This window comes from Myotis lucifugus, unplaced genomic scaffold (genome assembly GCF_000147115.1).
Source record: "Myotis lucifugus unplaced genomic scaffold, Myoluc2.0 scaffold_437, whole genome shotgun sequence".
Lineage (NCBI taxonomy): Eukaryota > Metazoa > Chordata > Mammalia > Chiroptera > Vespertilionidae > Myotis > Myotis lucifugus.
In genome coordinates, this window is record NW_005871485.1 from 534829 (window position 1) to 561084 (window position 26256).

Genomic DNA, 26256 nt, shown 5'->3' on the forward strand with positions numbered 1-26256 from the left:
TTATTATGGAATAAGATCTAAAATAATACAAGAATTTTCAGAATGAAATAGGAAATATAGAAATGATAGGTAGCCTTTATTGAACACTAGACCCAAGGCACCATGTTAAACACTTTATATGCATTACCTTGAATATTTTGCCGACAGCTGGCTACTTCAGTTCTCTGCCATGTCCCCCGCAGTGAGAATTCCAGCTCTCCTAGTGTTTGTAGCATGTAGTGGAAAAGTTTGGAAAGGGTTGTTTACTCGAGGCCTGCATTTTCAGTGCCCAATAATCAGCCTGTTGCAGTCGAACCTCAATAAAGGCTGTAGAAAAATGGGTCCTGTTCTCTCTGCTAGGATATTCTTTTCTACCTACCTGCCTGGTGAATTTTTATTGGTCCTTCAATACCCAGCTTAAATGTTCCTTCAACTGTGAAATCTGTTTTCTTTGGCTCCCACAGCCCCTGAAATTCCCTTAGACCCAGCAACTGGATTATCACTCTTTTTTTTTTTTTTTTTTTCATATTTGAAGGTTTTTATTTTATGTACAAAGAGATAGCATTCTGTCATAAGGTAGATGTCTTGAACGACCCATTCATGGAAGTTTAGTCCAACTTAATGAAGCCTATGTCCTTCGCGTACTGACGGAAACACTGGCGGCACATGTTGAGGCCGTACTTCCGGATCAGACCGTGGCGGTTTGAGCAGACGCGGCAAGAACGAGAACCTTGGCCGAATTTCCTCGGATGGCTCCAGTAGAGTTGCTGGTGACCCATCTTGCTCACTCTGTAGCAACGAGGCAAAAGGCTGGATTATCACTCTTTGTTTACTATTGGTGTTTACCATTGGACTCCTCTAGAAGGAAGGCAGGTCCTCTGGGGATGAGTCCAAGTCTGATTTTGCTGCGCCTAGCAAAGGGCTTGACACAGGGAAGCCTTCAATGAACATTTGTTGAATGAATGAAGTAGTAAAGTTGGCTAATATTCAGAGCTGACCCCCAAAAGAAGAAGTGATTCTGTGTTCATTTATCATGGAAGCCAATGAAGGAGCCCAGCCCATTTCCTTAACTTGTGCAGTGGGTTGAATGATGCCCCCTTCCCACTCTGCCCAAATGAGTCCACACTCTAACCCCGGGATCCTGAGAACATCACCTTATTTGGAAAAAGGATCTTTGCAATTAAGGATCTCAAAATGAGATCAGGGTTATCTGGGTGGACTCTACATTCAAAGACAAGTGTCCTTTTAAGAAAAAGAAGACACAGGAAGGAGAGAAGGCATGTGAAGGTGAGGGTAGAGATTGGAGTTATGCAACCACAGGCCAAGGACTACGTGGAGCCACCAGAAAGAGCAAGGAAGGATTCTCCCTTAGAGCCTTCTAAGAGAGTGCAGCCCTGCTGACACCTTTGTTTGGGGCTTCTGACCTCAAGAATGGTGAAAGAATAAAGTTATGTTGTTTTAGGCCAGTGGTCGGCAAACTCATTAGTCAACAGAGCCAAATATCAACAGTACAACGATTGAAATTTCTTTTGAGAGCCAAATTTTTTAAACTTAAACCATACAGGTGGGTACATTGTTATTAACTTAACTAGGGTACTCCTCAGCTGGCCTTTGCTAAAAACGTCCTCAATCTGATTGAGGTACGTTCGCTGAGGTCGACCCCTTCCAACTCTCCCATCCACACTCATCTTGTATACTTGTTTCGTCTATCTCCTTTCATTCATCCTCTCTATATGTCCATCCCCCACTTCTTCTAACACCACTTCTTCAAAATAGACTCGCCCAGGCCGAAAACCGACTTCTGCGCATGGGCCACGAAGTTTCAGTTGCACTGTACGTGCGCGCCAGCATGTGGTATTTTGTGAAAGAGCCACACTCAAGGGGCCAAAGAGCCGCATGTGGCTCGTGAGCCGCGGTTTGCCGACCACTGTTTTAGGCTATCCAGTTTGTGAAATTTTTTTTTTTTTTTAAATATGGAACGCTTCACGAATTTGCGTGTCATCCTTGCGCAGGGGCCATGCTAATCTTCTCTGTATCGTTCCAATTTTAGTATATGTGCTGCCGAAGCGAGCACTCCAGTTTGTGAAATTTGATATAGCAGCCTCAGGAAACTGATAGAGCTTGGAAACAGAAAGAAGTTTTCTGGGAAATTCCACCAGATCATGGCACTATATGAGTTGAGCCAGATGAGATTTGGGATTTCTTAGCTACTCCCTTCTCAACAAACACCTGAGCATACACCCTAGGCTCTAGCCATGAGGAACCACTCAGGATAGGAGACAGTATGCCATTCATGTTAGTCAGCTCTGGGGTCAGATCCAAAGTATCTTTAGATTTCTTAACACCCTGGAAAGATAGTATGCTTACCTTTTATTACAATATCTTTAGTGCAACTATATGTGAGGTCTTGAACTAGGCAATTTATATGTGTTGACTTAATCTCTACAGCCATCCTATTACTATTTATAGATGGGAAAACTAAAGCTAAGAGAGAGGAACTGGCTTGCCTAGGAACACATATTTAGAAGGGGGCAGAGCCAAGATTCCAGAAGTGCTTGATTCCTGTTGTTTTTGACTTTAAAACACTGAGTTCTTTGAGCTACCATCAGTCCAAGTGGTGAAGAAATTCACAGTGGGGTGAGGGTGGGGGCTTGGCAGGGGTGGGGTGGGGGGGGGGGTGGGCGGGGGATGAAGGCAGATCAATATCCTAAAGAACGATTCAATGCTATTTATTATAGACACAATTGCTATAGACACTGTCACTGTGATCAAGGAATCTTCATGGAAGAGGTGGCATTTGAGGGAGGCTTCACTTCAAAAACACTGGGGACCCAGAGATAAACGACAAGGTTCTTTTTCTTGAGGAATTCAGTACGTATGTGTGTACGTCTACATGTGTGTATTGCACATATTAAAAGACAATGCAACAGAATAATCAGGAATATGGTGGGGACAAGATTCCTAATCAGGCCCCAGAGTGAATCAGAGAAGCCTTTTGGAGGAAGGGATTCCAGCTCCAGATGAGATTTGATGGGTGAGCGTTAGGAGAAAAGTAGCACAGGCTTTCTAGGGACAGAATAAGCAACCCCCTCATAGAGAGGAACAGAGACCTGGGTGCCTGGCATCCCCCGTAGCTCAGTCCAGCAGTCAGTGGCGAGCGAGGAGGGGCATTGCCTGTGGGTTAGAGTTGGTCTTGGAAGAGCTGGTGGGACTGCCCGACAGGTTTCTGGTCTTAATGCATCCTGCGTGGTGCCTTTATGCCAAACCATAAGCCATTCCTTTTCAACCCCCGCACGTGGACGGCAGCACTTCAGGAAAAGAATGTTTAGGGAGCCTGCAACTAAGTGCAGACCAGCGGGCAGGGAAGGTCTGCAAGGGACCGACCCAGCCCGCGGGGAGGCTCCCCGCCCTCTTCAGGAGGCTGGTTACTATGGCAACTAGGTTAGGGCGGAAGTGGCTCGGAAGACTGACTCTCACTAATCAGGTGACTCGCTTGCCTCCTGCACGTGACACCGGAGCCCAGGCGCACTCTGTACCTAATCAGACCCGCCCCTCTTCCTTTTACCGACAACTGACAACGACCTAGAGCAATGGCCTTTGCGGGTCCAACAGGAGACCCCGCCCTGTGGCAGTGAATAAACCAATTAGACTTGGGGAAAAAGAAGCACCGCCCCAGGTCTCACCCGGGTTTGACAGACGCATTTGAGGCCATCCTCGGGTCCCTCCGCCCCATTCCATTCCGGCCGGCGAAGGACAGACCTTTTACCCAATAGCGCGTCTCCTCTCTGTGGTTGGGTCCCGCCCCTATAGAAGCTGAACCAATGAGCACGCCAGGTCTCGGCAGGGTGGTGGGGGTTGCACTGCGGTAATATGGCTCTTCCTTAGGCAGCGGCGGCGGCGGCGCGAGGTGGGGTAGAGCAGTCCTGCCCCTCCGGTGGCGGGTGTTCGGGCTGCAGCGGCTCTGCGGGTCGTGGCTGAGCGGTGGTAGCGGATGCCGGAGGGGTGCCGGCCCCGCCGCTCGGCGGACCCTGGGTCAAGATGAGCGCCTCAGCGTCGATCGGGGGCACGGTCCCCCCGCCGCCCCCGGGCCCGGCCGCCGCCGCGCTGCCTCCCGGTTCTGCTGCGCGGGCCCTGCACGTGGAGCTGCCGTCTCAGCAGGTAACCCTGCGGGCTCGCAGCGCTCGGAAGGGGATCCCGTGGGCGGCGGGCTGTCCCCGTGCCAGCGGGAGACCCCGAGAAGTGGCCGGGAGAACTCGGAGGGCTGACGAGGTTTTGTAAGGGGAGGGGTCCAGTGATGGCCGGACCTCCGGGAGACCCCGCAGCCCGAGGAGAAACCCCGCTACTGGAGCTGGGCTGTGCGGAGACGGAAGGGAGCCGGAGAAACTCCCTGGGGGCCTGAACCCGCCTGTCACCGGGCAGCTGGGGATTCCCTTTCGGAAACCCTCCCCCTTATCCCTCTAGGAACGGGCCCGGGGAAGCCCTGCGGCCCCGCCAGAGACGGGGACAGCGCTTTTCCTCTCCCTACCTACCCGCGGAGAATCCCGTTGCTACTCTTTCCTTCCGGAGAAGCGAGGAGTCGTTCAGGTTTCTGGCATTTACTTTTAGTCTCTCCTGATTGTGAACTGCCCCCCTCCGCTTCCCAGGAGAAATCCTTTGAGACTTCGGGATTGCCTTCCTAATCTCAGACCCCCGAGGAACGCATTTCAGCAATTGAAGGGGCTCTTTCCGCTCTCGTTCCTTCAGATGAGTGTCCGTGGAAGGAGGATTCGATGTATATCCACGTCCCCATCCGTCTGCAAGAGCCCGATGGCTTCTTGGGTCCACATTGTAGGGGGATGATAAAGAGAGCACCGAGTTTGGGGATCGGACAGCATCCTTTGTATCACCCACACATCTGTAGAGTACTCCTTCCCTCCTTCTCTCCCTTGCCCTACTTGTGTCCCCCGAGAGGAGACTTTGCAGGAACAGTAGCTTTAGAGAAACTTAAAGAGCCTTTCCTCCTCTCTATTCCTCCTTCCACACCGAGGACCGCAGAAAAACTGTCAGTTATTGAGTTTATCTTGATGGATTTGTGCGCTGTGCTAAGTGGCTGGTAGTTCATTTAATTCTCACAACTCTGTGAAATAACTGTTTTATTTAACCCCATTTTGTAGAGGTTGGGAAACTGCAGCTTGATGCAAAACCACTCGTTCGAAGCCTTGCATTTAGTAGGTGCCCGCACTGGGTTGCAGAATCCAGCGTCTGACTCCAGCCCGTGCGCGTGGTTGTGTGCTTGAGGCTTGTGCAACTGCCTGCACACAGGACAGAGCATGTTCCTGCATACCTTTTCTCCAACTTGTGATTTCTGTCATAGGACTTGGGAAAGGTTCATAAGGAGGAAAGCAGAGGGTGGGTGGGAAATGGGATGGATCTGAATACCGAAAGAGTGTGTGTGTGTGTGTGTGTGTGTGTGTGTGTGGCAGAAGTGGATTTAAAAGACTGGGGCAGTGTGTGCCCTGGTTTTGTGGTGCTGTGGGAAGCGAATTTGTGGAGAATATTAGGAGCTTGAGAGCAGTGAGGTTTGGATTATATTTATGAGGTGCTGGGAAAGAGTAAAAGTATTGAGGGGAGGGGAGACTAACCTCTGGAATGAGGGTTACTGTGAAGGGTATGTATGAAGAGGTGGAGTGTGAGACTGGATGCTGGGAGAAGTAGTGGTGGGCACTGTTATCAGCAAGCAGTCTGGAGAAATCCTAAGGAGTTGAGGACCTAGAGGGGTTTCGTGTGGCAAGCTTTGGGAAAATGTGGAATCAGGAAAGAGAAAGCATCGTTTGTTTCATAGAGCCTGTTCTTTGGTAACAGTTCACAGTTTAACATTTGAGGAAATAACCCTAACATACTTTCCATGAAAGAAATTCAACTGCACTTGTGTTTATCAAATTTTTGGATTTGTGATGAGGAATATATATAGTGACTTAAGTGCACAGTGAATGCTGTATGAGTGCCAAGTATGGTATTTACAGCTTTCTGGGGTGTCATCCTTGGATTCTTGGAAGGCAGCCTATAGTATAACAAAAACACTTTCACTTTTGCAGTTGATATTAATTTAGCTTCCTGGGTCCAAATGTCCAAATTTTTGGGGTTATAAATATATAACATTAAAAAAGAAACATTTTTGTTAAATTGTTATCTGTATACAGTAAACCGCACTGATTACTAGTACACAACTTGAAGAATTTTAAGTATACATCTTTAAAAAAAAAGATATATTTTATTGATTTTTTACAGAGAGGAAGGGAGAGGGATAGAGAGTTAGAAACATTGATGAGAGAGATACATCGATCAGCTGCCTCCTTGTACACTCCCCACCGGGGTTGTGCCTGCTATCAAGGTACATGCCCTTGACCGGAATCGAACCTGGGACCCTTGAGTCCGCAGGCCAACGCTCTATCCACTGAGCCAAACTGGTCAGGGCTTAAGTATACATCTTGATGAATTGTCACAAAGTGAACACAGTTCTGCAACTACTACCTGGATTAAGAAATACAAAATTATTAGCATTCCAGATGTCCCCTTTATGTTCTCTCCCTTCTCTCCCCTTTTCTCTGAAGGAGTCACTATTCTGATTTCTAACATAAGAGATCAGTTTTCACCTATTCTTGAACTGTATATAAATGGAATCATGCAAAATGTATGATTGTGACTGGTTTCTTTTGCTCAGTATTGTTTGTGAGAGTCATAGGATATGTGTGTGTATAAAACGTTCTGTTAGCATTAATTCATTGTCTTTTTATTTTTGCCTGTAGCTTTTGCAAAATTTCAAAGGTTTAGATAAATTGGAAGTCCAATTAATTTTCCTTTAAATAATACCTTTTGACAATCATGTAATTTTAATAGATCCCATGCTATTTAATAAAATGTTAATGTTTCTAAACAAATAAGCCAACCCTATTGATTGAGAATTTCTACTAAAGTTGATTATTTCAAAGCATAGATTCAGTGGTTCCCCAGCTTATTTCTAAGGCAGAGTTTTTCCAACTTTGGCACTGTTGACATTTTGGGTGGGTAGACGGACGGGGCTATAAGATTTTTAGCCCCACTCCTGGCCTCTACCCACAGTGTACCAACAGCACCTGCCCAGTCCTAGCAATAAAAAATGCATCCAGATGTTGCCAAATGTTCCTCAAGGGGCAAAATTACTCCTGGTTGAGAACCACTGTTCTCAAGTATACGTTCATTTTAAGATAGAGAGTATCACTGCTATTACTACTCATTTATTCTATTCTTCATTAATCTCATTGCTTCTAATGACTGTAATGTTATAATAGATTAGTTCCAGAAGTATTGGACCACCCCCCACCTGCCTCCAGAAAAAGACGTTTGTTTTTGCTTAAAGAAAGTTCATTAAATTATGTGTAATACCTAATTTATTTCTCTTATTTTAATCTACTTGTCTTAAAAAAACACACACACATCAAAAAACTTTAGTTAAGACTTTATAACTCCTGATCCTTTGTATGTATGAGTACTAACTATAGTCTGATAGCTACTTGACTGTGTGTCAAATGAAACTACTACTTAGTCTTTGCCTCCTTTTGCTTCTCTGTGATCTTATTTTAACTGTAATTTCAGTATGAACTAGTCACACATTTTGAAGACTGTTTTTGCTCTGTAATTTTTGGTTGTGGTTCTTAATTACCTAGTGAATATGAGTTCATTTGAAGAGTAACTTCCTTTACACCCTTAGATTTAGGAGTTTTGAAATAAAAAATGTGTTTTGTGATAGAGACATTTAATATCCCTTAAAAGTTTAATTGAGAGCATTTCTTTCCTTCCTAAAGACTTCCTCACTTGCGTATAACTTATCTATGTTTCTCAGATACTTAGAGTGGGTGTGTGCAGGGGGTGCTTTTTAGTGATTGCTTAGTGACCCTTTTTGGGGCGTCACATATTTCTTTAAGATTTGGTAGAACCTATAGGCTCTTTCCTTAGAAAATGCACTTACATACATACATAAACAATTTTGCATGCAGGTTTGGTTTCCTTGAAGTATAAATAGAAGAGCTCAGATTAAATAATCCTAGCCCACTTTAATCCCTTTTTAAAAAAAAAATTAAAAGATTTTGCAATTTAATATTATTTTTCTTAGTTGTCCATGTCTCTATCTATCTATCTATCTATCTATCTATCACATTTTGTATAATAATATTTAGTTACTAGTATGTTTAACTAACCCCATATGTAGACTTTTGGATTCTTCAGTTTTTCTCTATTACATTGTTGCAATGAGTATTCATACCTAATTTTTGTAGGATAAATTTAGAGCAGTGAAATAACTCAAAGGATGGATATATATATATATATATATATATAATGCGTATAACACACACACATATATATATATATATATATATATATATAAATATAACTATATATAAAATAGTTATATATAACTATTTTAGCTTTAGAAAATATTAGCAGTTTCCAAAAAGGATATGCCTATTACACTGCTACCAAGTTAGGACCTGCATCTTCACATTTTGTCAACTTTGGGCATCATAAATTTTCTCAGTGTTTTCCAATCCAATTTTATGTATACAGGTTTTATATATGTATTTTACCTACATGTACATATACATACAGGAGTAGACAAAAGTAGATTTACAGTTATGAGTACACAAAACAGTTTATTCTTGTATTATTATATATTAATTGCATTATTTTCCATATGAACAACTGTAAACCTACTTTTGCTCATCCCTTTATTTTTGTTATTTAAATAAGCATTTCTTTAATTATTAGTTATATTTTAATAGCTTTATTTTTGTATATCAAACACTATGTTAATTACATGATCTCATTTATTCTTATACAACCCTATGAATTTCAGTACCTTTACACAGATTTATGTAACATTTCTTTAATGAATTCCTTGTTCATATCTTTGCCATTAATTTTTCTGATTGCTTACTTATGTTTTTCATTGATTTAAGAACATTTTTTCTTGTCCTTTTTTTGGAAGGAGGTGGGGTATATTAATGCTATGAACCTTTATCTTCCTTGAATTTTTTGGGGGAAGTGAATGTCTTTATTGTTATTATTTTGTCTGGCCATCATCTCTCCTGCACTTACTCTGATCACTGTAACTTACTACCCTACCCCTTCTTTAGGAAATTGCTTCCCCTTCTCCATGTTTTTTTTTTTTTTTTTAAATTGAGATATAATTGACATTAGTTTCAGGTGTACAACATAATGCTTTGATATCCTATATAATAAAAGGGTAATATGCAAATTGATGCTAACAGCGGAATGACCAGAATGATCGCGTGACCAGTCACTATGAGATGCACTGACCACCTCTTGGTCCCTTTTCCCAGTGGGCAGGCTCCCATCGCCCCATGGTGAATGGGGAACCAGGGGTGGGTGGCGGTGGGGGACAGGGCCGGCTGCAGAGATGGCCCTGATCACAGGCCAGGCCTAGAGACCATAAACCCACACACATTTCGTACGCCGGACCTCTAGTTTTTATACATTGTGGAATTTTAAAATAGATTTTATTTTTTAAAATAGTTTAGGTTTATAGAAAAACAGTGCAGAAAGTTCCCTTATATCCAATATCCAATTTCCTTGATTTTTAGCATCTTTCATTAATATGGCAAATTTTTACAATTTATGAACCAATATTGATGCATTATTATTATTAACTAAAGTCAATAGTTTAGATTTCCTTAGTTTAAAAAATTGTGATAAAATATACATAACATAAAATTTGCCATATTTATTATTCTAAAGTGTACAGTTCAGTGGCATTAAGTACATTCTCACTGTTGAGCAGCCATCACTGTCTTCTTCCACAGTTTTTCATCATCCCAAACAGAAACTGTACCCATTAAACAATAACTCTGCATTCTCTCTTCCTTATGTTCCTGGTAAATTCTGTTTTCTGTCTTTAAATTTGCTTTTTCTAGAGACTTAACATAAGTAGAATCATACCCTATTTGTCCTTTTGTGTCTGGCTTATTTCATTCACTTATTGTTTTAAATGTTCATCCATGTTGTAGCATGTATCAGAATTTCATTCCTTTTATAGTAATAATTTATTATATGCATGTGCCACATTTTAATCATTCATCTGTTGATAGATCTTTAGTGTTTGCCTAATGACCTTTTTCTGTGCCAGGATTTCATCCTGAATACTATATTATATTATATATCACTAGAGGCCTGGTGCACGAAATTCGTGCACAGCTAGGGTCCCTAGGCCTAGCTGGCAATCAGGGCCGATTGGGGCCTTCTGGCTGCCAGGCTGGGGCCTTCCTTCATTCCACACCGCCCCAGGTGGTCAAGCACATGTCATAGTGAGCCATCGAATTCCCAAGGGGATAATTTGCATATTAGGCTTTTATATATATAGATTGTTTTATCTCGTTAGCTTTCTCTTGGTTGTGACAATTCCTTAGACTTCGATTTTTGATGACTTTGACAGTTTTGAATAGTAGTCAAATATTTTGTAGGATACCTCCTTTATTAGAATTAGTCTGCTATTCCTCTCTGGTCTGTTCTTCCCTGCGCTTATCTGTGAGACATCTCGGTGTTTCAGCTCTAGACTAGCCTGGGAAAAAGCAATCTTTGGTGGAAAGGGAATGTGTGCTCCTAGAACCAGAGGGGAGCTGACTTATCTATATATATAAAAGCCTAAGTGACCGTTAGGACGGACGACCGGCTGGTAGCTATGACGCGCACTGACCACCAGGGGGCAGACGCTCAAAGCAGGAGCTGCCCCTGGTGGTCAGTGTGCTCCCACAGCCAACCTCCTGCAGCCAGCCAATCTCCTGCAGTCCTTCCGCCCGGCCAGTCTGCCCCAATCGGCCCTGATCGCTGGCCAGGCTGAGGGACCCCACCCGTGCACTAATTTGTGCACTGGGCCTCTAGTATAGACAGAAGTCCCCACCCTTGGTTCCTGATTGGTCTGTCCTCATGCAAATGAGGACTCCACATTCTTGCAATTTGATTGGTTCAATAGGCACTGTCCTGATTGGTTGGTGAAGAAGGTTACGGGGATATAGCTGTGTAGCTCAGATTGGATGGAGAAAAACTCAGTTCTACTGGTTGAAATAGGATTCCAGGAACTCCTTTATAAGGCCTGGCTCAGATGGCAGAAACACTGCAGGCAGACTGTTCAGTGCAGGCCTCTTCCTGAAGTGCAGTTTGAACGAGAGGCCCCTGTGTAATAAAGGCTGGGCTTTGTTTATTTGTTTTTAAACTAGAGGCCCAATGCACGAAAATTCGTGCAAGAGTTGGCCTTCCTTCCCCAGGCTGCCGGTACTGGCTTCCCTCCAGCACCTGGGACCTGGGACCCGGGCTGCCTTCCCTCGGGTCACCCGCAGGCACCTGGGACCCAGGCTAGCTTCCCTCGGGCCCCAGCTTTGTCAGGAAGGATGTCCAGAATGATGTCCGAAAGACATCCGGTCTAGTTAGCATATTACCCCTTTATTATTATAGATGTGAACCCAGTTAGTTACTGGGAGCTCTTCTTTTTTAAAAATTATTTTTAAAAATTGATTTTTAGAGGGAGGTTGGGAGAGAGATGTGAGAGAGACATATCAACTGGTTGCCTCCTGCACTTGCCTGGACCTGGGCCAGCAATGAATCTGCAACCGAGGTATATAACCTTGACTGGGAATCAAACCTGAGACCCTTTGGTTTGCAGGCTGACGCTCTAACCGCTGCACCACACTGCAGGAAGCTGTACCTTATTGGGAACATATACCCCTGCAGTGCAGTAACATGCTATGCACATTTATTCCTTCCACAATATTTACTGAGCCCTTCCTTGTGACTCAAATAAAAAATAATATATAGTTGTATATCTATAAAATAAAATGATGGCAATTTTTGAGCTTCTTTGGATCTTGTAAACAAAATTATATGAGGAAGCTACAGAAACTCAAATCAGCATCCTAAAATCATTATTTTTATGTGACAAAAGCCATTAGGAATTTAAGAATTTTTTTTTGTTTTTCCTGTGAAAATGTTTAGTTTTCCTTTGAAAGGAAAAACTATGCTTTTTTTTAGTACTTACTTCTCCACAGGGTCACAGTTCTTAACTTTGTGGCAGAAAATTCAGAAGTGAAACTGACTGGAAATAGAGTAAGAGCAGAATTGAAACTAATAAGTTGGGCCTGAAATGTGTAGTTAAAAAAAAAAAGTTAGGTCTTCATAATTTCCAAATGTGTACTTTGATAATCTGTGTATTTTTACTTTTCAGACATTACTACTGGGGGTGTGGTAGGAAGGTGGCAGAAAGAAATATTTGTCATTTTTAATGTACTCAAATATGTGCAGCTACTAACTAGGGTTGTTTTAGAAAAATTAAAGACATTATGTTAAGAGAGGACATTTTAGCTTTTAAATTTTATTTTAGGTTTGATGACATCAGTCATATCTGAGGCAGAGTTCAACTTTTTTAGTGCCTTGTTTTTTAGCAGCTACATCCTTATATTATCCAGGTAGAGGAGCACACGGAGAATGGAAAACTTGACATTGGAATTTTAAAAAATCATAATTTATACTGTACCTTCTTTTGTTGATTGTTTGTTAATCTTTACCGGAGGTTATTTTTTCCCATTGATTTTTAGAGAGTGGAAGGGAAGGAGGAGAGAGACAGAGACAGACATCTATTGGTTGCCTTCCCCAACTGCCCTGACCTGGGCTGGGGATTGAACCTGCAACACAGGTGTATGTCTTTGACTGGGAATTGAACTTTGACCCTTCAGTGTGTGGACCGACATTCCAATCACTGAGCCACACCAGTCAGGGCTATAGTATACCTTCTTGATTCAGAATTATATAACCTTGTTTTCTACCTTACTTTAAGATGGAAACATGAATTTTGAATCATTGAATTTTATAGATGCCCAATCTGAAGCACTCGGGTGAATCTATTTCCCTGGCCATAGCTTGGCCTGTTTATTCCGGCCCTCAAGGAGTTAATAAAGAGTATTCATAAAACAAATCTGAGTTGAGTGTCATACTGTTCCTGCTAGCAGCAGGGACCTGACCAGATCCTGGGTCTCTCATGAGCAGTTCCACTGTGCTGGGCTGGGTATTTTGAGAACTTGATTCTTAAAGTTATCTTTGCTTTGACACATTACACCTACAGCTTTGAGGATTTTAAGCTAGAATAAAAATGGGAGAGAGGCTGCATTTTAAACTTCTTTTTATGGGCAAACACTCAGACTCCACCCCATTCCTCTCTTATGGTGTAAATTAGAGTGAAACTTTGGAATGTCCCTCTGTAGTTTACGTGAACAGTCTTCCTGTTTTGTCCCTGGGTACTTACCATGCCTATCCTTTATTGAATATTCCACTTAAGAAGTCCTGATTCTCTACCTCTGGTGATTTTGGGGTTTTTGATGCCAGGAATTTTATTCTGTGTAATATTGCCATTGACCTCATTGACTAGTGATGTTATTAGGCATTGAAAACTCTAGTTCAGTGCATTTTTTGTTTTTTTTGTTTTTTTTTGTTAAGAGGCTGAGCGATAATGCTAAAGCTAAGCATTGGAACCCAGCACTTAGGGGTCTTGGTCTGTTTGTTGGTCCATTGAAATATCTGGCACTTTCCCCCACCATGGTTTTAGAATGTCCTAAAAGATACAGTCAGGCTTAGAACAAATAATCACGTCAGGAAGCTGAAACCGGCAGTTACCTTTGGCGTTTGTCGGTAGACTCTTGAGTAAGAAAAAAGAGAAGATACAAATAAGTAAAAGTGGAAATCAGACTTTTATGATCTATTATTTCCAGGACAAACTTGGTATTTTTTAACATGACTTTACTTTTTTTGACCCATAAGTAATTCATGTGTTCATTTTAGCCTACGTTAAAACTGATCTTAAGTCCAGAAGTAGAAGAAACTTTGATTTATGTTAGGCACAGGATTAGAAACTATATGTCTTGTTTCCTTTAATCTACTTATGTCTTTTAGAGGATACGAATTATTTCCTGTCATAATTGCAGTCATTTTTTTTTGTATAGTACAGGAAAAGTAAACTTTTAAAATGCAAGGATTATGAAAAAACTTTTTTTTTTTTTTTACTTTGTCTACCTTACTGAATTGAATAATGTCATTGAGAAAATTGGTACTGCTGTCAGGGGTCCAAAGTTCATGTGTCCAACCCTTCAAAAGGCTAAGAGATTGGAGTAAGGAGAGGTTGATTAATTGAGAAGGTGCCAACTGAGAAGATGGGAGTCCTAATCCTCAAATCTATCTTTGGCAAGTACAGAGTTCAGGCTTCTTTTATGTCAAGGGAAGTGCAAAAGGGAGGGCAAGAGTGATTGCCCATTGCACACATCTGGGGCAGCAGAGGTTGGAGGAAGATTGTACTAGTTGCTGAGAATCTGGTTACCAAGGTTCCTACAGATCTTTGGTAAGCAATACTGTACATACTTTACTTATCTCCTCAAGCCACAAGCAGAATTTCTGTAATGAGTAGCGTGCCTATATGCAAGACTAAGCAGAAGCTATTAGCCTGAGCCATGGTCACAAAGCAGCTTGAACAAGATGGAGCCAGAGGGCCCCAGCATCTTACTGTTACACTGCTTTCATCCACTAGAATGTTAATGTTTAGGAATATATGAGAAGCAACAATATGAAGAAGACTTTCTAATTTTTCATCCTGAAAATAGATCACAAAGCAAGGCAGGCAGGTAGGCTATGTGGTGCTCATTACAAGTTTAGGATATTTTACAGGACTATACACAGTACAGGATAGAATTGGTCCCATTATAGAACTGTACATATAGGTATTTCAGGCTTGTTTTCATGAATTGACTTAATGGAATGTATTCTATGTGGAAGGTATTTAAGATATAGATAAAAATCAGAACAGATGTCTGTTGCTCTGGAGTGACTATTTTACTTTGGATATTCATATATTTCTATAAGAAACTATGAGGCTGATTATTAGATGGAACACTAAAATTGCATAATTTCTTCATTGCACATTAGCTGCGTTTTTGATATACAAACTCGGCTATTTTTTTTTTTTAATTCTCACTCTAGGATATTTTTCCATTGATATTTAGAGAGAGTGTAGGCAAGGGAGAGACAGAGAGATAGAAATATCAATGTGAGAGAGACACATTGATTGGTTGCCTCCCGCACATGCCTCCACCAGGCCAGGGATTGAGCCTGCAACCAAGGTACGTGCCCTTGACCAGAATGGAACCAGTGGATCCTTCAGTCTGCGGGCCGACGCTCTATCCACTGAGCTAAACCGGCGAGGGCCAGATTCAGCTATTTTAATACTATGTAAAGATCATCTTGGTTTGGGATAGTGGAATGGGGAAGGAAGGTCCGGAAGGATGTCTCCAAAGTGGAGATTCTGAAGCTGAGTCATGAAGAAGGTTAGGTGTTTGTGTACTTAATTGTATTCACTTCACTCCAACTTTGTGATGACCATTTGCTGCCAGGTTTTCCTCCAGTCAAGACTCAGGGCTCCTTGTCACACAGCATTACAGAAATACCTTTAAAAATCATTCAAGGACAAATTTCCCACTCTTACCTTTTTACATTTTGCCATGCTGTCTTGTGTTTTTTAGTATCTAATCTCTTTAAAACTATTCTCATAGTATTTTTCACCACAGTAGTTAGAACCATCTCCCCCATGTGACAGTTGAGAACAGTCAAGGCCCAGAAAAGAACATGGAGGAGGTTGAGCTCCTACCCAGCTAATTCTGGTTCTACATTCAGAGCTCTTCCTGTTATCTTACTCTGTTTGCTTGTTGTATTTAAAATACAACTTTCCGATTTCACCTTTGCCTCATTCTTCACAAACCTGTTTAGTTCCAGTTAGGTGGGTAGATTTTGAAGCTACAGGGAAACTGACCGCAGAGACTGAGGAAACTCTAAGGTAAAAGTCCTGTTATTAAACTGTCTTATGTGCCAGCACTGTGTCTAAGCACTCTGCATTACTTCATTGATTCCTCATTACAACTCTGTGAGGTAGAAACTGCTGTTAGCTCCATTTTTCAGGTGAGGTACCTGGAGCTTAGGTTAAATATATTCCCAAGTGAAATGGCAGAGCTAGAACTCAGTGTTTGGGTAATTGGAATAAATACCTGACTTTGAACTGAAGTACCCTTTGCTTTTTCAGGTTGATTTAATCGAATTCAGTTTGTACAAGGGAGTCTCTAGAACTGTACCCTCGTGCTGTAGTGTACAGACTGTTGTACAGGAGTTAGTGTTCATGCTGTGTGTGGCTTATTCTGTCTGTTCATCTATTCCTCTCGTGGCTGAGCATCTATAAAAGTCCTCCCATATTATTTGCTCTTAAAAAAGTCAAAACTTGTTGGTGCAGAAGTGGAAATGGGGCAGAGGCCAGGACTTTTATTTTTATTGAATCTATGTAAACTTCTGGTTTATTGTCTAGTTCTTGGCACACCATGTGGGTACTCAAGAAATGTTGAAATACTTTGGTTTGTTAGGGTACAGTGTAGAGGAGAGAACTGTGAAGCTAGGAGAATGTTTGTGAATGGCGAGTTTATTGGGACAGATTGGGATTAAAGGTTGTACTGGAAAGTAGTTCAGGGCCTTTGGATTTCTTTAGTAAAGCTTGATGGTAGAGGGAGGGCCTTATCAATTAAAGGCAACCTGGGTTCTAAGGCGAAGAGAAAGAGGTAATGGGAAAAAATAATGGAAGTGAAGACATGAATATTCTGGGTTAGATTTACTAAGTTAGAGTTTGCTAGTCTTGGTAGGTTCAGTATGTTAACACTTAAGAGAAGGAAGCTGGTTTTTCATAGTATAAAGAGCAGTAGCTTTAGGGGAATTAATAAAGGATGTGGAAAAGAAGAAACATATGCCAGAGATATCATGAAGAAAGAATTGATGAGCTGGGTGGCTGATTAGACATGGAGGTGGGGATGTGGACATCACCCAGGCAAAGATGTCTCAAAGGTTTTGGGATAGTGTATCTGGGAAGCAAATACACAGTGTATATACACAGCCCGGGAGATGAAGCCTGGGTCCAAATCTTGATTTTGCTACATACTAACAGTGTGAACATGGTATGTATGTCCCTGTACTTAGGGCCTCACTTTTAGTATCTGAAAAAATGAGTAAATTAATGCTAATTAAACCTAAAATGTACATACAAGTTACCTAGGGATGTTATTAAAATATAGATTCTAATTGGGTAGGTCTGTGGTGGGGCCCGAGATTCTGCATTTCTAACAAGCGCCCAGGTGACACTGAGCAGCAAAGACTTAGATGACTTTGCAGAGGTGCAGTTCTGTAATCCTGTTTATCGAATGTTTATCCTTTGGGGATCTGTTCTATGCTTGTGATTTTTATCACCTCTGTTTAGATAAATGAATTCCAAAACGGTCTCTTCATTTCAAATTACAAATGCCTAAACCAATTCATCATCTTACCCTGACAACCACATCCCTTTCTTGACATCTGTATTCCTGTTAATACTTTATAAAGTCCTTTACAATTTTTCAGGCAGCTTTTACATCCATTATTTCATTTGATCCTTAACCCACAGAGGTAGGCATGCAGGAAATATCTCCATTTTAGGGAAGGGAAACAGGCCCAGAGAGAGTTAAGTGATTTGCCCACTAGTGAGTGATAGAACCACCCTAGAGTTCAGGATTATTGACTCTAGGTTGAAGTCTTACCACTATGTCACACTGCTACTAGTAATGGCTATCACAGATATAATAATTGGTTGCCATGTGTTTTTAAAAATGTAAATTTAGGCCCTAGCCAGTTTGGCTTTGTAGATAGAGCATCGGCCTGTGGACTGAAAGGTCCCGGTTTCGATTCCAGTCAAGGGCACATGCCTGGGTTGCAGGCTGGATCCTCAGTAGGGGGCATGCAGGAGGCAGCCAGTCAATGATTCTCTCTCATCATTGATGTTTCTATCTCTCTCTCCCTCCCTCTCCCTTCCTCTCTGAAATCAATTAAAATACATTTTTAAAAAATGTAAATTTAGGGCCCTGGCTGGTGTGGCTCTGTGCACCAGAGGTCGCTGGTTCGATTCCCCTTCCCCTCTCCCCGTCTCCCTCCCCCTCCCTCTCCCCTCCCCCTCTACCCTCCCCCCTTCCTCTCCCTCCCTCCTTCTAAGCATGTCCTTGGGTAAGGATAAAAATAAAAAAGTAAATTTAGTTTTATTTAATAGATAGATGATACAGTCATGTGGAAGATTTCGAAAGGTCTATAAAGGGATACAGTGAAGGCCCTCTCTATCACTCTGTGCCCCAATTACCCATTTTCCCTTCCCTGGAGAAACCAGTGTTGTTAACTATATTTTATGCATCTCCGATAATTATATTCTTTTTCCCCCTTATGAAAAATAAGTGATAACATGTAAAACATACTGATTTTATAAACTGTTTTGTATTTTTAAAAAAATCTAATGGTATATCTTACAGATTGTACCAAGTAGGTCTCAAAGAACTGCCACATAATTTATTCCTTGTGGCACATAGCATTTTACAAAGGATAAACCATAATTTAGCTACTCCCCTATTGAGGGCATTTAACTTAGTTCCAGTTTTTTGCTAATACAAACAATAGTGTATTATATACATTATATTGCAGATCTGCAAATATATATATTTGGATATATATATAATCCTCATCCAAGGATATTTTCTCCATTGATTTAAAAAAATATATATTTTATTGTTTTTTTTACAGAGAGGAAGGGAGAGGGATAGAGAGTTAGAAACATCGATGAGAGAGAAACATCAGCTGCCTCCTGCACACCCCCTACTGGGGAGGTGCCAGCAACCAAGGTATATGCCCTTGACTGGAATTGAACCTGAGACCCTTCAGTCCGAAGGCCGATGTTCTACCCACTGAGCAACCCGGTTAGGGCTCCATTGATTTTTAGAGAATGGAAGGGAGCGGGAGAGGGGAGAAAGAGAGAAAGAGAAAGTGAGAGAAACATCTATGTGAGAGAGACATATTGATTGGTTGCCTCCTGCAAGAGCCTGGACCGAGCCATGATTAAGCCTGCAACTCTGGTATGTGCCCTTGACCTGGAATTGAGCCCTTGGCCCTTCAGTGTGGGGACTGACGCTCTAACCACTGAATCACACCAGCCAAACCTCTGCAAGTATATTTTCAACATAAGTGCAGAAGTGGAAGTGCTTAGTCAAAGAATATGTGCATTTATAATTTTGGTAGATATTGTGAGATTGACATCTATAGAGGTTTTACCAATTATACTCTTTTCTGAAAGTGCCTGTTTTGCCACTGCCTTGCCTTTAAATATAGTTTTAACTTGCATTTCTCTTATGAGTGAGGTTGAGAATCTTTTCATGTTTAAATGCTATTCATATTTCCTTTTCTGTGAATTATCTGTTAATTTTCTTTGCCAATTTTTTTCCTGCCGGGTTGTTGGACTTTTTAAAAAATTGATTTCTAGGAACTCTTTGTTTTAGTGAAGTCTTTGTTATGTGAATTAAACATTTTTTGTTAGGTTCTTTTTTCCTTTTATATTGCATAGGATAGTTTGTTTTTAAGGAGAAGAAACTATTTTTAAATTGATTTTAGAGAGAGAGGAAAGGAGAGGGAAAGAGAAACATCAATGAAAGAGAGAAACATTGATCAGCTGCCTCCTGCATGCCCCTTACTGAGGATCGAACCCACAACCTGGCATGTGCCCTGACTGGGAACAGAACTAGGGACCTCTCGGTGCACAGGATGACACTCAACAAATTGAGCCACACCGGCTAGGGCGCGTAGGATAGTTTTATGCATAATTTAAAAATATTTTGTGTAGTAAAATGTATTAATTTTTTTCTTTTTATAGGTTCGAGTTGTATGTCATTCTTAGAACTTTGAGATTATTATAAAATAATTATGATTTCTTTTGGTACCTTTTATGCTTTAATTATTCAAATTTAAATATCTTTAAGGTGTTTGGAATTTGATATAAGATATAGGATATGTTTCCTACTTATATATGTTTCATTTCTTTTTTATTTTCTGGTGGCTACTCTGTTGTTCTGACATCTTTATTTATTAGGTTTTATTTCCCTAGGGGACCTTTGACTCCCTTATCTCTTTTATCAATCTTCCCTTCATCCTCAACCGTATCCATTATCTAATTAGCCCCCATTAAGTCCACTTTTTCTCTATGATCCTATATGGTCTTACCTTTTTCTATTCTTATTGATATTACTTTAAACTTTTTAAATGGACATTTCAGTGAATAAATATGTATATTGAAATGTATACAGTCATAGGTGATTGGTTCTAGGACCTCCCTCCACCCCTAATACCAAAATTTTCAGATGCTCAAGTCCTGTGCCACGCTCAGTACGGCCAGGGGTCAACCTGAGGGGGGGGCGGTGAAGGATTAAAAAAGACAGATGAGAATAAAGCTGGAGCTAGGTGGACGCTGCTCTCTGATGGAGAAACAGTGCCACAGCCTGCAAGCCAAGTCTTTATTTTATAGCCAGATTCTACGAGGCAAAGTAAGGGCGTGGTCAAGATGTTTACAATGTTCTTGCAGGTTTCAAATCTACTCAATTACATGCACATGAGCTCCATCAAGCTTTGTTTTGGCAGTACTTGCTGCACTTCCCACAGCCCATATCACTCAGCCACGTGGGACCACTGGTTTGGACCATAAGGTCAAGCGTACAACCATAGCCTTTGGCTATAATTGTGCTGAAAGGGCTTTGCCCTCCAAGCTGGGACTTGCACATGGCATGAGAGGACCGTGCCCTCTCATTAGTCTGAGGAGGCTTGAACCTGTCCAAATGCTGTAGCCACCCTACACAAAGTCCCTTATAAAAAAATGGTATAGTATTTGCATATAACCTATATTTGTATACAGGCTACAGCAGGGATTGCCTACGCATTACTTCATTTGTGTGGATTCAGCATAGTGCTCATTGGTGCATAGCAAACTCAAATTTTGCTTTTTTGAAATTTCTGGGATTTTCTTTTTTAAGAATATTTTCAGTCTGCAGTTATATTATATATAGAGAAGGTATATAATGAACTCCCAGGCACCTATTACCCAGCTTCAATAACAGTCACCTCATGGCAGCTCTCCTTTTAGCCATATGTCTACCTACTTGTCCTCCTTCCCTCATCCCAATTGTTTTGAAGCAGATTACAGACATAATATTAATTTAGCACAGGGACCACTGACAACTGCCTTCCAATTTTTTTTAAAGTTATGTTTTTATTGATTTCAGAGAGAGGAAGGGAGAGAGAGATAGAAACATCAAGCTACCTCCTGCATGCCTCCCACTGGGAATTGAACCCTGACCAGGAATCAAACCATGACCTCCTGGTTCATGGGTCAATGCTTAACCATTGGGCCACACTGGCCAGGCATGTCTTCCAATTTTTATTCTCCAGATCATCCTGTGTAATTCTGTGTCTTTCTTCCTTGGCCTTGTATTTCTAAAGTAACAGTGCTCTAATAAATGCTCACTGAAAAGTACACTACTGGATATTTTTTAACCTCAAATTGGCCTTTTCGTGTGCACAAACTCCAGTACTTTCATAAAATTACATATTCTGAAATTAGGGAATACCATGTTTGTATCCTCACAGTTCCTCGCATAGTCTGAGAAGGAAATACCAGCAAGATAAAACAGAAAAGAAAGGGAACAAGAGAGGATGGATGAGAGAGACACGCAGAGGAAGACACCAGATCTGTCAGTATAAGCAACTGCTTCTTAGAGCAACACTCCCCAGAGGAAACATAGAGGGAAAAAGGCAGGTTTGGGTCTTCCACCAAGATTTCAGTGAATAGGATGGAGAAAACAAACAAACACCTAGAGCCAAAACCTATAACAAAAGTAGAAAGTTCAGAGCTAAATTTTGGAAAAGCCTGTTTTATAAGTTAGTAGTGCTTAGTAAATGACAATTAAATTCTAGAACTGATTTGAACTTTGGTGAGAGCAGAGTTAATGTCAAAAGAAAAGCTTTAGTTCCAAGGTTGTGTAATATGCTTCAGAGAAAGCTGGCAATTAGGGATAAGTTACAAAGTATTTTCTGAGAGATTAGAGTTGGTGGGTTGCTGTTTAAATTTGTAACATTTGCTGTTGGCACCATTTGCTTATAGCGGTAGCACCAGGCACTAGCATTAAAGCGTTTTTGTGTTCTTTCAATACTTTTCACAGTGAGTCTTTCAGGTGGTATAAAAGATTAGAAAAAATAGATGATTGATAGTGCTATGACATAGAAGGGGCTTTTGTATTTTTTTTTTTAAAGATTGACCTAATTTATTAAGCTTAAATTCTCAATTCAATAAATAAACATTTTTACCTTCTGTGGAAATGTGGAAAACTAATTTCCTCTCAAGTTTGCTTTTGTTGTCCCTCAGAACAGTATACCAAAGTAGCAGTAATCTGAAAACAGATTCCAGTTCATTGGAAACAACCTGGACTTTAAATCTTCCATGCCATGTAGCCCCACCCCAGGCTGAGAAAAAATAACTGATCTGAAATGAGTTGAAAATAGGAAAGGCGAGAGGTGTCTAGAAGTTTGACTACATTTCCAAACCAGATATTACTTTAAAAAATTATCCTATGTAATAAAAGCCTAATATGCTAAGTGTCCGGTAGTCCATTCAACCAATCAAAGCGTAATATGCTAATGATATGCTAAGGCTGCTCAACCGTTCACTATGACGTGCACTGACCACCAGGGGGCAGACGCTCTTGCTGGGGTCCGGCTGATGGGGACTGAGCGAGACAGGCTGGACATGCCCTGAAGCCCTCCTGTGATCTGTCCCCTGCTGGCCAACCTCCCGCGTTCCTCCCCAGCCCTGATTGTGCATCAGTGGGGTCTCTCAGCCTGGTCTGTGCCCTCTTGCAATCCAGGGCCCCTCAGGGGATGTCAGAGAGCTGGTTTCGGTCTGATCCCGCAGGCCAGGCCGAGGAACCCCACTGGTACATGAATTCGTGCACCCGGCCTCTAGTCTCATAATATTTGTGATGATCTACATTAGGGTCAGCAAACAGTCACTGTTTTTTATAACAACTGATGAGGTAAGAAAGGTTTTTACATTGTTAAAGGATTGTAAACAAACATAAACACTAAGAATGTGCAGAGACAGGATGTGCCCTGAAAAGAGGAAGTCTTTACTCTTTGACCTTCTATGAAACAAGTTGGCCAACTCTTGATCTACATCATTCAGGATACAAAGTATATTTCTTTACATGAACATTTAAAATTTCTTGTTCTCTTGTTTTTGTTATGTATTGGCACTTTAAAAAAAATGGTTATATAGTTAGTTTTCCTTTGTATGTGTGTACCACAATTTAAGAGTGGTTATTTATTTTTTGCTTTTATAGCCAACATCGGAATTAGCATATTTGTGCACATTTTTGTGACTTAGGGAATTGCTTGGTCAAATATTATATGCAATTTAAAGTTTGATAATTATTGCTAAATTGCCCTCCCATCAAATTGGACCTTTTTATATTTCTCCCAACATTGTTTTCCTTACTCATAATAGACCTTGACCGAGATAAAATAGTTTGACTCTTTAATCAGATAGGTCTCTTCATTTTCTGTTGCTGAGTAACAAACAAAGAATTTAGTGGCTTAAAACAACATCATTATTTATTTTGCTCACAATTATTCAGGTCAGTTTGGGCTTGGTGGGGACTACTTTTCTGTGCTTTACTTGATGTCATTCATTTCTGAGTGTCAAAGGCTGAGGACTGAAATGGTCATATGTCTGCTTTAGCTGGGATCTCATCTGGGGCTGAGGAGAACACCACGGAAATCCTTTCCATCTGGCTGCTTGGCAGCCTCGTAGCAGGGTGACTGAATTCCAAGGAAGAGCATCCTGTAAGAGGACGAGGTGATTATATGATTTAGCCTCAGAAGCCACCTAGCATCATTTTTACCACCATCACAGGCCTGCCCAAGTTTAAGGGAGATGGAACATAGACCCCCACTTTATAATGGAGAAGTGGCAACATCTCTTATAAAAGAACATGTGGGATGGGAAGTATTGGTGCAGCCATTTGGAAACTGCAGTCTGCCACAAGGTAGAATGTTTGTTTTGGCGTGCATATCTATAATTATGATTATACAGTTGACACTTGAACAACATGGGTTTGAACTGTGTGGGTCCACTTATATGTGGATTTTTTGCAATAAATATATTGGAAAAATTTTTGGAGATTTCCTTACTGCTGTGAAGCAGTCATATTGATTATCCTAGGGTACCAGATTGATGCTTCTTCATTACCAATGCATGAATTGTTATACTTCTAAATAAATATGAATTTCTTTTTCACATTACCTTTTCATTTTTGGATGTTTAGTTTTAGTAATATGTTTAACATCTGCAGTGTTTTATATTTATCATATAAGACAATATTGATGTAGGTATTGACACGATTCATCTAGTAAAAAGACATCATAAACTTATGATATTGATAAATACAGTACAGTGCGGCAAATGTATTTTCTCTTTATGATTTTCTTAATAACATTGTCTTTTCTCTAGCTTACTTTATTGTAAGAATACAGTATAAAATGCTTATTCAAAATATGTGTCAATTGACTGTTTATGTTATCAGTAAGGTTTCCTTCTAGTCATTAGTAGGCTATTATAGTTAAGTTTTTTGGGAGTCAAAAATTATACATGAAATTTCCACTGTGTGGGGGTGGATAGGTGCCCCTGTTCAAAGGTTAACTGTACATCTTTTCATACGTTTATTGACCACGTCTATTTCTGTGACTTGTCTTTTTATATCAGGTCCATGAGTACCTGAGACCTTGGCTTTTTCTTCACTCTATTACAACATCTAGAGGCACCAGTTTACAATCATACTAATGAGTAATTCATTTTTTAAAAAAACAAAAGCAAATGTTTCAGATCTACAGTGCATGCCACTTAAGTCTTGTTTTAGAAATTATTCTGGAAAGATTTGTTAAAAAATTAAGGAATTTCGAGTCATACTATCCTTTGCCCACTGCCAGCATTTCAGGTAGCAGAGTTGTGCTTTAATTACATCCTTCGGGCCTCCAAATCAAAGGTGAATAAGAGGTTTTAATTTTAGATGCTAGTGAATGTTCTTTTTTTTAATTTTCAAGAAAAACAATTTCAAATATAATAATGTTACATGCAATAAACATTAATATTTCAAGAAAAACGATTTAGTGAATGTTTTTAACCTCTATATAGGATATCTTATAGGAAGTGTTTAAAATATGTTAAGTGTTTAAGGTTATGTTAAGTCCAACTTAAAAATTAAATTCTATTCAGTTTTAGATTTGGAGATCAGTGTTACTAGTGCATAACTTCGCTGCCTAAAGTTATTGCTGTAGAATGAAATGCCAAGAATATTTTATAACTGAAAGCTTGGAGCATTTGAGAAAGTTTAGAGATTGTTGACAAAGAAAGCTGCATGGAATGTTATTTTGAAGAGTAATTCCAAAGACTGTAATTTAATTACAAAGATCCCTTCAGCAATATCTGTGCATTCATTACAGTTCAGTCTCTGTCCAAGCCCTGCATCCTGCTTTGTTAAGGCAGTCAGTCCCGTTGTCCTTGTATTTGTCATAAAATTACTCTCTTGAGTTGAAGGATAGGTCAATGCTCTGCCCTCTGTAGCAATAAAGTATAAAGACCAGATTATATCTATTAGGTATATATAGATATATATGTTATATACGTGTGTGTGTGTGTGTGTGTGTGTGTGTGTGTGTATGGAGAGATACATATAACCTCTTTGCTTTCTTCCTGCTTTCCTTCTTTTGAGATACCCCTCTCATTATTTATCATTTACTATTTTATTTCTTTGTTTATATTTTGTTACTTAGAAATGTTGAGATTAAAAGATGAATAATGATAGTGAGTAATCCTAACCTCATAGGATTGTTATGAGGATTAAATAGGTCACATGTATGAAGTGTTTCGGACAGTACATGGCACATGGTAAGCATTTAATAAGTGCTAACAGTATAGTGATGGTAATGGTCTCTGCCATTAAGTCTTTTCTTCCTAGGTTCATAGGGAAAATGACTGTAAACAACTCCCTGAAGTACAAGGCTGAATGAAAATAAGTGTATAGAAGAGATAGAAGCAAAGTTCTTTTTATCCTAAGAAAGGAGCAATTAATTTCAGCTAGAGCTAAGGAAGAAGGAATCTTGTCTCCTTAACTTTGAAGTGGAAATGGGATCTCTTTAAAGAGAATGGTATTCTAGATCATTTCTAGCAAAAGCATGGAGCTAGGAACATGCATGGAACCGTAGCTGTCATGTGTGACTGAGGTCTAGTGTGAAGTCAGGATA

At 40.5% G+C, this 26256-nt stretch overlaps 2 protein-coding genes and 1 non-coding gene across 4 annotated transcripts in view; 1 reads left to right on the forward strand and 2 right to left on the reverse strand.

The window, feature by feature from the left end:
* Positions 1-516: 516 nt before the first annotated feature.
* LOC102432897 (40S ribosomal protein S29) lies at positions 517-789 on the reverse strand. Its single transcript, XM_006102884.3, has one exon. The coding sequence runs from the start codon at positions 756-758 to the stop codon at positions 588-590; it is 171 nt and encodes a 56-aa protein (XP_006102946.1). The 5' UTR covers positions 759-789; the 3' UTR covers positions 517-587.
* Positions 790-1946: 1157 nt separating this feature from the next.
* On the reverse strand, positions 1947-2053 carry LOC111823266. The gene has a single exon (XR_002826293.1). It is a non-coding gene; the product is annotated as a U6 spliceosomal RNA (small nuclear RNA).
* A 1769-nt stretch (positions 2054-3822) lies between these two features.
* Positions 3823-26256, forward strand: part of UVRAG (UV radiation resistance associated) — a 274963-nt gene continuing 252529 nt past the window's right edge. The window contains exons 1-2 of one of the 2 annotated variants that reach the window (XM_014468223.2): positions 3839-4137; positions 4441-4563. In XM_014468223.2, the coding sequence (XP_014323709.1) occupies positions 4018-4137; positions 4441-4563 (243 nt within the window). In that variant the 5' untranslated portion in view covers positions 3839-4017. Of the gene's footprint in view, positions 4138-4440; positions 4564-26256 lie in introns of both variants that reach the window. The other variant, XM_006102885.3, reaches the window with a different exon arrangement.

Excerpts from the sequence above, each read along its gene's own strand:
- LOC102432897 (XM_006102884.3), bottom strand. The coding sequence starts at position 758 with ATGGGTCACCAGCAACTCTACTGGAGCCATCCGAGGAAATTCGGCCAA.